The following is a 12708-nucleotide window of genomic DNA, read 5'->3' as shown; positions in this document are numbered from 1 at the left end:
GAACCAATCTAATACTTGTTACTTATTATCAGTTGACAAGAACAAGTATGGATTCTATTAATTGATTAACTAGATTGATTAAATCCTAACTAGGCGCTCAGACTAACAAGAATTAAAAATCAAACATTCATTAAGCTCAAAACTGAAACAACTAGATAGAAGCACACAATGAAAACCAAATTTGATAACTGATCACATGAAAAGTACTAATCTACTGTAGAACTGAAAACTAGGGTTTTAGCCAGATATGGCTAAAATCCGATCTAAACTAATAAAAAAGAGATACTAACTGATTAATCTTGCTAAACTAAGTGTAGAAGATAATTCACAACCTTCAGATCTTCAGAAGGTGCTGAAAAATATCAGAAATCGCCTGCAGAAGGATTTTTCGTCGTCTAGAATCGTCTTCCTTTCGAATCTGATCAGTAGGGTCGTATTTATATGCAATCAAGTAACTTCCGGAGTAAGATTACGAAAAATGTGATCGCATAATGGGAAAATGTGATCGCATTTTTTACCAAATTTTCCTGAATCGTCGTTTAATGAAGTATGATGCTATTTCTGGCTTATTTTGAACCTCGACAAAAAAATGCTATCATTTCTGCGGTCGCATTTTTTACCATATGATCGCATTTTTCAAAAAAAAATCCAAGATGATATTTTTCGACCATGCAAATCCTCAACCAATTTATGGGATCGCAAAAGTCCAAAATGCATCATTCTCACTCCATTTAGGCTCTAAATATGCATCCATCTGCTCCCAAAGTACCGCTCCGCTTGAAATATCTGAAAACGACACAAAAACGTTGCAGTGTGGGAATTCGGACTAAAGACATGAGCTGAACATTATTTAAACTAATGACATGCAAATGTGTAAAATATTATGCTAAATGCTAATAAAAATCATCCTAAAAAGATGCATAAAATGACATCTATCAAATATTAATATGGTCGACCAAAATACCACATGGACGCCAATTCATGCATATAACCTAGTGACCCCTTCATCTTGGTGATATTCCCCTTTTTAACACAAAATTGGAAACTCTGGTGACTTAGAATGCACAAAGCAAAAAAAAAAACTTTAGTGACCAAATAAAATAAACTTGAAAAGTTGGTTGGACTATAATGATATTAACCTTTCTTAAATAGCTAAGAGCCCCATCAATTAAGCATTTTATCTTGGCCCATGGCCTATATGAATTTGTCTCTTCTGTTGTAATTCCAACATCTGCAACTACAATGTTGGCCTCATTCCCTTCAGCGTCGACCCGATTGTGATATCTCCATGTCGGCAACGCAATAAACAAACCTACCATGTCTCTCACTCGCCTCCACTAACAGTGGAAACAAACTCATTTGTCATCTCTTATATCAACCCTGAGCAAAATGAATCTCTCTCTCTCTCTCTCTCTCTAGCATGCAATTTTGGCCCCCGACTAGTTGTTTCCCTATAATTATTTTGAATTGGATTTAATTTTATGCTAGAATTTTAAATTGGTTTTAGTTTTAGGTTAATAATTTCACTTTGGTAGTGGTGATGGTAGGTGGTGTCAATAGGCATGTCGGAAACATGGGACACTTTATGGATCGTCATTGGAGGTGGAGGAGTGGTGGGGTTTTCCAGAAATTGTAACAAGTGGATGGGTGGTGGTGGTAGGTTGTAGTCCACATTAAAATGTTAAAATGTCTAAAACATGATAAAAATAAGAATAAAATAAGAATGATATATGCTCATTTACAAGCATTTAACGGACGAGGTTTAACGATAACAATCATTTGTTTGATTATTTGATTGTTGTTTGTGAATTGTGAATTGTGAATTATGAAATAAGAAGTCACATAACAAAAACAAAATCATTGTCTCATTGATAATTCTTTACTTCTTTGCTTTGTTTGTTGATTTGTAATTGTCAATTGTCATTTTTTTCAGTTAGCATTAGTGTTTGTTGCAAAAAAATCACATGAAGGTTAATTATTTCTTTGTTGTGGTTTCTCAGTTGTTAAACATTATTGGATTTTCCTACAACAAAGAGATAATTTAAGGGAAAAAAAACAAGCAAATAAAGTTATGGAAGCATTGCCTAAAGGGTTGTTAAGTAATTATACTAAATTCATTATTATAATACTTTTTTAGTTATGTTATGATAATTAAATTTTTATATGATGAAATTTAGGTGAACTTAAGAGTGGTACCCGTTGGTGACGATAATAATGATCATGATCATAAAGCTAAAACAATTCGCATCTTATAATCATTTCAAAAGTCGTTTGATTTTATGTTTTGTTTGCACTTGATGGTTGATATCTTGGGAGTCGCAAATCATTTGAATGCAACATTATAAAGAAAAGATTGATGTCGTAAATGTCATAAATCAAGTAAGTAGCTCTAAAAACCAATTCAAGAAATTAGGGATGTAGACGGAAATCACTTTAAGGGAATGTTAATTTGTTTTGTGATAAATACGATATTCAAATCGTGGATATGGAAGATGCATATTATAATGAAATCAGTCGTCAAAGTGGCTTACAGATTAGTAACATGTGATATTACCAACTTGATTTATGTATTACATTCTGTTATTAGCATACAAAAAGATTCTTTTTATTTTCAGGTTAACAACATGTTTCATTATCATGTTTAAGACGGTAATTGATATGCAACTTCAAAAGCTTAACCATCACTTTAATGAAGTCGACGTGAATTACTTCTTTGTATTAGCTTGTTTGTGCTCAAATGAGTCTTTAAAAGCCTTTAATTCAGATAAATTAATAGAAATGACTACACTTTATCGAAAAGTTTCTAACATAATGTCAACTTCAAGTTCTTGAAGTGGAACTTAATAATTACATTAAGGATATGCAAGAAGATGAATGATTTAACCAGTTGAAGAGCATTGGAGAACTTGCCAAAATGACGGTTGAAAAACATAAACATATAATTTGTCCTAAGGTTTATCTTATCTTGAAACTTGCATTGAGTTTACCATTTGCAAGGAGTATGGAGCAACATTTTCAGCAATGAAGTTCTTAAAGACTAATGTACGCAGTGGCAAAGCCAAAATGAAACTCAACCGGGGTCCATTTTATACCTTACTGATTAACGACTTAGATAGTGAACATTGTCGGTGTCGGTGGCCAACTCTAAATTGGTCGACGGAAGCACTACATCAACAAGGTAACAATGGTGCACCAATCCTTTTCCTCTTAGGAGGCTACTTTATACAAATAAAGATGGGGAGAATTGGGATAAAATGAGAAAGGAAAGAGCAAATTAAGTTTTTGAATGTTTTAACGATCGACCAGTGGGTACCAATAATTGATTGAGAGTCTAATTAGAAAAACTAATATATATATATATATATATATATATATATATATGACAAAATTACGTAAATGGTCCTTGTGGTTGGCAAATTATAACACCGGAGGTCCTTTTCAAAGTTTATGAACACCATGAGTCCTTTTGAGAAGAAATTTGCACATGAGGGGTCCTTTTGGTAAACACCGTTAACTTAGAGATGTTATTCTCTCAAATGCCCAATATGTGAGGGCAATTTGGTATATTTTTGAATTACTTTACGTATTCACAAGGGATTTACTTTATGGTGTGTATCCATGTTAGAATCAATAAAGGTTAGTTTGGTAATTTTCATATGAGGGATACCATTTTCTGTTAAGTGCTTCTTGAGTATTGCATCTTCCTGGATTAATATTAACATAACATCATGCAAGCAACAGTTCTAGTATCATTTGTGTAAGCAAAAATATGATGTTTACATAAACTAAATTAAAATCAAATTTCACAAAAACATGATTTTTACACAAACTAAATTAAAATCTAATGTCACAAAAGCATTGTACTAAAAATATGTCTAACCAAAACACTACCCATAAGCAAAAGTCAAAAATTCTTTAACCAAAAATACCCAAAAGCAAAGTACCCATAAACACAAACATAACAAATATCACCCATCAGCCACTGCTTTGCCTTTCTTCTGCACTTCATTACCACCATCACTCGTCCTTTCTCTCTCTCCACCTTGACCCTTACAGCTTCTTTGATTGTGCCCTTTGTTTCCACACTTGATGCAGGTTATTGTGATGTACTTTCTGCTCAAGTTTTTCCCTGTAGTCACAACCTCACCTACAACTTTCTTTCTCTTCTTTTTTGGCCTCCCAACCTAAAAATAAAAAAGAAAAATATTAGAACCAGATAGTACCTAGTACCTGAGTATTATGTTTAAATTTTAAAGATTACCTGAATATGATGTTTAGGGGGCATTAGTATAAAAGGACATGCTGATTTGCGCCACATGCTCTTTCCATTAATAGGGTCTATTTTATGGCTATACATATCAGCCCATGTTTGAAGCCAATAAACTGGATGAACCCATGCCTCTATATCAGGTATTTTTTTTTCCACCATACTTGATTTTGTCCCAAATTGCACTCACAGCATGACTACAAACAATGCCTGTGAGTTCCCAATACATACAAGTACAAGTTTTTTCCTTCAAATTGACCACATAATGGTCCTTCCTTGGAGTGGTCACCTGTGTCTTCTCAGCACCATTAAAAATGCACACATTTTGAGTTGCTTCTTTCTTAATACCTTCTAAAATAGTTGTAGTTGTTGGTGTTAGTGGTCCTTTAGATTTGTCAATGGATTTTTGAACAACAACTATCCTTTTCATCAAGTATTCTCTAATATATTCCAAACAAGTTATCACGGGTTTGTCTCTAGCATGAATGATTTTTGAATTAAATACCTCACACAAGTTATTTGTCAAGTTGTCTGTCTTTGCCCTTCCTATATAAGATTATATACATTTAATACAATTTATATAAAAATAGTGCAATAATAACAGGGAAAAAACAAACCACTGAAATGAGCTCTACTCCAATGTGTTGCTGTAATTTTCTTCAACCAATCATGTGCCGTAACATCATACTTCTTGAACAACTCCATTGCATTGTCAAAATGTGGAATTGTAGTTGTTGTTGCAATGTCCCATAAGAAGTCCTTGTACTTTGTATCCCTCCAATGCAGCCTCATATTCTCATGAATATGTTGTAAACAATATCTATGCTCAGCATTTGGGAACATCTGATTGATAGCAGGTATGATACCCTAATTTAAGACAACAAACATAAATTAGATAGTTACAAATTAGCAATAGAATTAGCAGTTATGGCAATCTAAAAAGAATTTTACTTTTTGTCTGTCAGAAATAAAGGTGAAGTTTGAAGATGCATTTAAATCTAGGTCATCTGCTAAACACTCTAAGAACCAACTCCATGAACTTTTAGTCTCAGCTTCAACAATACTGTAGGCTAAAGGGTAGATTCCGTTGTTTGAATCTAGACCTATAGCAGACAAAACTTGACCTGGGAAAGGACCCTTTAAGAATGCACCATCAAATCCTAAAAAATCTCTCATACCTGCTTTAAAACCCAACTTCAAAGCACCCAAGCAAACATAAACTCTTCTGAAGATTCTAGACTGTGAACTGGGATTTGGTTCACTGTACACATCTACTTTGAATGTTGTTCCAACATTAGATCTCATTAGTTCTAATCCATAATCCCTGAGTAAAGCATATTGCTTTTGAAAATCCCCAAAAACTTGTTTTTGAGCGATTTGTTTAGCCCTAAAAGCTTTCATCCTTGAAAACCCCACTTCGTATTTTTTTGCAGCTCTTCATGTAAGGCACTAACAGGAATAGTAGGGTTCCTCTCCACTTTTCCAATGAGATTTTTAGCCATGAAATTTGTTGTGCAAGCTTTGATTTCTCTAGTATGAACACAATTGTGATCTGTAACTATACTTTTCACCATCCACTCCTCTTCACTATTTCTCCTTGAAACAAACAGTAACCAAGGGCAAGTGGAAGAAGTAGACTGAACAACTTTTTTTTTGCTTCTAATCTTGCTTTTTGTCCATGGCCCACATTGACTAAAGTCTGGAACAACACCGTTGCATTTTACCCTTATTCTTGTTTTGTCATTTTTTTCAAAATAAAGGGACCTCTTAGTGTGTATTGAATGAAGTTTCACCAACTGCTTCGCATCCTCTTTATTCTTAAATCTTTGACCAAGTCTGAATGTTGGTTGATGAACTTCCCCTAGTGAACAAAGAATTGGCTTTGCAAGATTTTTCAACATTTCCATCCTCTTGTCCCCTGCAACTATCCCAGAATCAAGAACTTGGGTATCAATGACATTCAGTTCATCTTCACCATTGTCAAATGAATCAAGAATTGGAATGGTACTTGGATCTCTGTCAACTTCTTGGTCAAAAACACTAATAAAGTCTGTCATGTCAACCTCTGGTTCATTTAAGATGTTGTTCTCATCATATAGTAAATCACTACTCTCTTCATTGTTTGTGTTACTACCATCTATAATCCCATCTTCACTCTCATCATCCATACTGAACAAATCATCATCATCCAAATTTGTGTCCCCAAAATTAAGGCCTTCAAATGAATCTAATTTAGTAGCATCTTCCAATGGGTGACCTTCATTTGCATCATAAAAATATGGAATAGGTTCATTAAGTGTTGATTGCCCATGTTCTATGTAAATGTGAAGGACTTTATTTTCCTTAACATATTTACTCATGTTATTAACATCCCCATCAGTAACCAGAGGCATTAACCCAAAATCCAATTCAGTACCTGGTGTATGAAAATGAAGGTAGATTGGCTCACCATTCTTATATCCAAGTTCCCTAACCATGTCGGCTAGCTCGTGAATAGAAAACAAATCCATATCAACGAAATCGTAATAATCAACTATTCCATCAATATATCTTATTCCTCTGTTCTTCGTAAAAGCCCCACTGTGATGGATTTTGAAGGAACAAAAATTTTCTAATGATCCTGATAAAAATCAAAACTTTATTGTTACCTTGGAGGGGAAAAAACTAACAATAACATTTTTTTAAGATAAACTTTGTATTTTGATGATAAAACTTACCATATTCTTCGTGCAAGTTTGGTTCAGGGGCAAAACGTGAACGAAGATTCCATATACTAAAAACCATTATGCATGAACTTCAACAATAACAAAGATGAAGGAGATATTGCTCGTGATTATGGTTGTATGCAGATTCTTCAATTGTAAGGAGAAAAGGGTTTTTGGGGTAGTGATTGATGAACTAACGTAGGGTTATGAGCATGAAAGGCAATAGTGTGGCAAAGATGAAAAATACCGAATTGCCCTCACATAGTGAGCACGTGAGAGAGACTAACGTCTCTAAGTTAACGGTGTTTACCAAAAGGACCCCTCATGTGCAAATTTCTTCTCAAAAGGACCCATGGTGTTCACAAACTTTGAAAAGGACCTCCGGTGTTATAATTTGTCAACCATAGGGACCATTTACGTAATTTTGTCTATATATATATTGGATTTCAATTTCAAGAGAGGTCCATAGACCCCACTATTTAAACTCTAACTCCACTGTTGAATGTAGTCAACAAAACGGATGATCGGTTTTTTAGTGATAATTTGGTGTTAATATTGGAAAAAAAATGAGAGTATTAATAATATTAAGACAAATGATATCCTTAAAAAGAATCATAACATTTTCGTAAAGGATGAACAGAATAAACTTCAAACATCCACAAAGAAAGAACACAGGTGAAAAGCCACTTTATGCCAGCATTTTCCAGAGCAAAAACTGTCACATCCAAAGCAATATACAATTTCAAGACATGATATACAAGTCAATCAAGCATCATTTTCTTGAATACATATATTTCAGCTCTGGAAAAACAAGCATCCACCATGCTTTTACAGCTAGAAACATCTCCCCATGAACCATAAAACTACGAGTCACATCACATGCTAAAACCTTAAACCAACCAATCATTCAACATTGCAGAAGAATCCTCAGAAAGACCAGTTGGGAATTGAAATCCCACGCACATACACAAAAGTTATAAAGAATATCTTGGAAGACGAAAAAGAATCGAAAATAAAAAGCAATTCTTGAAATCAATGATGCTATGATGACTCATACATCATGCATTGCAAGTTGTACATACACAAGCACTAAACCAAATAACGGAAAAATATCTTCATTTGCACTAATAGAGATCACAAAGTTGCTTTTACATAACTATTCAAGAAAAAAAGAAAAAACAAAGTTATGTTGGGGGTTGGGGAGTCAACATAAAAAGTCAAAGACTATGAGACCAAATTAACATCTACTACTAAGAACCCTAAAAAATTCTGGGTTTTTTTCTTTTTTGAGAAAAACCCAATCAAGAATCTAAAGTGACAACCTTTAACCATGATTAAGGTATACCAAAGTTAGTTTATCCTTCTAGAAATTATACCTATAAGCTTGCAACATTTGTCTATTTGGCAACCTAGGTTGCTAATGACATGGCGCTGACTGGCTTGCTGATGTGTAATGAAACTCTATCTGTAATCTCTGATGAACTGGTGTCAAAGAATTCAAACCTTTCTTCATATCTGCTTCAAGTTCCCTAATAGGAATAGCAGCCAAAAAGTTCTTGATGTACTCCTTACAACACTCTTTTCCATTACAAAAAACCTCAAATTCACCAACTTTCTTCACCGATTCCTCAACAAGATCCTCCTCAACCCTCTGTTCTTGAGAATCCAAAACGGGTATTTTATAAATCGTTGTATTTCGATCAAATTTCAAGATATAAGCTTGATTACAACCCTCAAATAGCCTCTCACCTAAAGTGTCAATTATGTAAAAAGCTTCTTGTTCCACTTTTAACACAAAGAAATGGTCATTCCAACTCACGATGTAGACTTTGGATTCACCAAGATCCATGTCGTTGTTAATTTCATCCCACATGCTATCAAACGACATTGCCCCATGTAAAAAGTCGAATTTGCCCTCTTCAACTTGTTCGGGGTGAAAGAACCCCACGAACGATTTTTCTTGGATTACAGAAATAGGGCGCACATTCGCTTGGATGACAGTTTCAAGATCGAAATGTTTATCAGGAAATTGGGATCTGTAGATTTCGTTTTCACATAAGTTTCTCCATTTTAAAGATCCTTCTCTAATGAGAGAATCGAGTTGGGACTTAATTGGCATTAAATCGTGGTTGTTTAGGAACCAATCAGCAATCACCGCCACTAGGGCGGTGCATGCACCCTCTCCGGCCGCCTGTTCACTGCGTTGATCAATGGATGCGAAGAAAAGTTGAGTTTCAAGTTTCATGTACGCATCGCGGCTGATTATTTCCCTTTGTTCCCAATTTCCAACAGCAAAATTATCGTCCCCAAACTCGGATATCCAAGAGTGGTTCAAAGAAGAGTCCCCGTATCCATTTTGCCACTGCCATTAGTATAGTAATTAGTAAACATCAACTACTTGCCAAATACCAAAAATACCCTTATGAGAAAACAAGAAAATCTTGCAAACCCACTTAAAAAGGAAGAAACTTTAGAGGATATTTGAAGCATGCGAGTCAGTTCTTATATCAAGGAAGTGAAAAAGATTTTAGCCCAACAAGAGATGCTCATTAACTACTTGCCAAATACCGAAAATACCCTTATGAGAAAACAAGGAAATCTTGCAAACCCATAAATTGTAATCAAACGAGCTAGTTCTTGATCAAGGGAGTGAAAATGATTCTACCCAAACAGGACTTATTGACTACTTGCCAATTACCGAAAATACCCTTATGAGAAAACAAGAAAAATCATGCAAACCCACAAAAAGCAAGAATATTATTGCAACTTGGAAGCGGACTAGTTAGTTCTATATCAAGGGAGATAAAAAGATTTTACCCCAGCAAGTGCCAATTACCGAAAATACCCCTTATGGGAAAACAAGAAATTCTTGCAAACCCGCAAAAAAGCAAGAAACTTTATTGCAAATTGGAATCAAAAGACCTAGATCTTGATCATCGACTACTTGACAATTACCGAAAATAGCCTTATGAGAAAACAAATAAATCTTGCAAATCCACTAAAAATGTAAGAAAAATTATTGCAAAATGTAATCAAACAAGCAAGTTCAATATCGAGGTAGTGAAAAAAATTACCCCAACAAGAGACTCAACGACTACTTGACAGATACCACACATACCCTTATGAGAAAACAAGAAAATCTAGCAAACCCACAAAAAAAGTCAAAAAAATTTATTGCAAAATGGGAGTGAAAATATTTTACCCCAATAAGTGACTCATCAGAGCTGAGCTGGCGCCGGTCAAAGTCAATGTCATCTCCACCTTCTTCACCATAAGCTTTTTTTAACAATGGTTCACCTTTGACTTTTGGTGATTTGAAGTTAAGTTTCCTCTTCTTCCATGGTAAAATACTCCGTTTTGAATTTTGACCAATGTACCCTTCCAAAATAGAAGGATCCGGATCCTCTTTCTGAGACAATCCAACATCAGATTTTCTATAACTATAATAAACACTGTTTTCATAAAGATACCCTCCAGCGTAATTTGCATTTGCCAATGTACCATAGCAAAATGACTTCCTAAAATTAGCATCGTTTTCTTTATTCTCTCTTTCTCCGGAATCAGAAAGGGAACCGGAATCGGAATCGGAATCAAAAGGGTAAGTGTAATCACCCTCTTCACTTCTGCTTTCGCTGATGTCATGATCTTTTTTAGCTCGTCTAATTGACACATAGTCTTTAAAGATTTTGACTTTTCTTAACCCTGCTTTAAGTGCAGAAAGCTCGTCTTTTTCTCCTGATGAATTATCTGTTGTTTGACTTTGATTTTGTGTTGACTTTTCAGTTGTTTGACTTTGATTCTGTATTGATTCTGCTGATTCTTGAGCAGCAGCTCTTAGTTCTATCAAACAAAGTGATATCTGCATTATAGAATTCAAGAATTCAAAATCTTGAATGAAAGAATTTTAATGGATTTAAAGTGGGAAAGAAAGAAATTTACATGAAGTAAAGGGCGAGGCTCGTGGGGTCCACAGGGGATAGTAAGAGGAATATGAAGCTCAAAATCCTTTTCTTCAATGGCAGAAGCATAATCAGCAAGGTTTAAGGATGCTGTTCCAATTATAGGAACCTTATTCTTTGTCCCTGGTGTTAATCCCTGAAAATATAAACAAAATTTTCCAAATAAAAAATTCCATACAATGAATTCATGAATCAAGATTTATAATTTTCGTTACAAACGCTTTAGTGTTTTAAGAACATGTTAAATAGCTTAGCTTGTATAATTTTCTTGAAACTTTAAAAATCCTGATTTCAAATTAGCCCTTTTTTGTATTTATGAAGTCAAAGTAAGGGTATTTTGTCAAGATTTGCATATAAATTACAATACATAACGCATAAAAAGGGGAATAAAATCAACTATGAACGAAAATTGCATTTGCCCTAATTGCACCCACGAGACAAATGTGAAGTCACATCAAGATTATACAATGAAACAAGATAAAAATTTCCTAATTTTCGGGAATAGAAACTAAAGAATCTTGTGGTCAATTTATTATAATCTAATTCAGATTCATTAAAATAAAATAAATCAATTAAACCTAAAATTAAATGGGTATAGGGAACTCACATTCAAAACAGTGAACCCAATCTCCCAAGGGTAAAACACATTCTCTTTACACCCAGAAAGGGTACAAATGGTATGAAACTCTTCATCCCAGAGAACGACGCCGTTTGGTTCCACTATTATCTCCTCCTTTGTGAAATTTCTCTTCACTGTTCTCCTAAATGTACTCTTGGGTCCCTTCCATCTGACCTCCACAGCCCTTCGATTATCTTTCTCTGTGTCCGCATGCACAGGATCACTACTCCCTCCTTCCAACTTCTTCACCACCAATTTCACCTGAAATTTCTTTGATAAAAGCGGCGGCCATGGCCTCCATTTAATCATCTTCACTACCATGTCTTAACTCGATGTCGGAGAGAGAGAGAGAGAGAGAGAGAGAGAGAGAGAGAGAGGGAAAATGTATGTGGGTTCAGACAAAAAAATAAAAAAGTAAAGATTTACATTAGTTAAGGCATATTGGTGTTTCTATTCGGATCTTGAAAAGAAATCTTTTCATGAAACAGTAGAAAGATGCAAGATGGGTTTTTCCTTGTTTTTGAGGAATGGATTTTGTGTTGGAAGAAAGGTCGATGATTTGAGAGAGAAGGGTGGGTGAGGTTAATGTGCCGTTAATTCTTGGTCGGTGTTGATGTATAATAAAGGGGGAAAAGAGAGTGTGCAAGTGTGGAGGCTTTAATGTAAAGGCGAGTAGGAGACTCGAATTACGGAAAATTAAGAATTTTCTAGGGAAATGACAAAAATGTAAAAGATAATTACATATATTTTTGTGACTAAATTACAAGTTTGATCATTTTATTTATTTAACATTTCCATTATCAACTAGCAGAAACCTCCCACATCATTAGTGTGGGTTTGAATAAGTTTTAGCCACACATATGAATGTCTGATTGAAGTTGTAAACGTGTTAGTGTTTGTAAAATGATAATAATGCAAACATAAACTTTCATAATATTCTTGAGTTCACATAGTACATAGTATATCGGTGTTGGAAACAGAACCTTCCTACATATGTCAAAATTATCGACATACATTGACTTTTTTTTATGGATCGTTTTTAATAATCAACAGCATCTCCTCATAGGTTGTGATCAGCTTCTCGACGAATATGATGGACAGGCGTAAGCACTTCAAGTTGGCAAGGTATGTAGTGTGTGTTTCATATAGAATCACTTG

At 34.6% G+C, this 12708-nt stretch overlaps 2 protein-coding genes across 2 annotated transcripts; both read right to left on the bottom strand.

Annotated features, from left to right (window-relative positions):
* Positions 1 to 3968: 3968 nt before the first annotated feature.
* LOC145059734 (uncharacterized) lies at positions 3969 to 5668 on the bottom strand. Its single transcript, XM_079007533.1, has 5 exons — positions 5219 to 5668; positions 4885 to 5134; positions 4432 to 4813; positions 4262 to 4349; positions 3969 to 4184 (listed from the first exon to the last, which is right to left on the bottom strand). The coding sequence occupies exons 1-5, from the start codon at positions 5666 to 5668 to the stop codon at positions 3969 to 3971; spliced, it is 1386 nt and encodes a 461-aa protein (XP_078863659.1).
* A 2394-nt stretch (positions 5669 to 8062) lies between these two features.
* Positions 8063 to 12179, bottom strand: LOC145058243 (uncharacterized). Its single transcript, XM_079006174.1, has 4 exons — positions 11539 to 12179; positions 10912 to 11067; positions 10175 to 10831; positions 8063 to 9334 (listed from the first exon to the last, which is right to left on the bottom strand). Exons 1-4 carry the CDS (start codon positions 11869 to 11871, stop codon positions 8390 to 8392), a joined length of 2091 nt encoding a protein of 696 aa, XP_078862300.1. The 5' UTR covers positions 11872 to 12179; the 3' UTR covers positions 8063 to 8389.
* Positions 12180 to 12708: the final 529 nt, after the last annotated feature.

This window comes from Lactuca serriola, chromosome 6 (assembly GCF_051521515.1).
Source record: "Lactuca serriola cultivar US96UC23 chromosome 6, Lser_US96UC23_V15, whole genome shotgun sequence".
Lineage (NCBI taxonomy): Eukaryota > Viridiplantae > Streptophyta > Magnoliopsida > Asterales > Asteraceae > Lactuca > Lactuca serriola.
The sequence above is the reverse complement of the archived record's forward strand: the minus strand, read 5'-3'. Positions and strand labels throughout refer to the sequence as shown.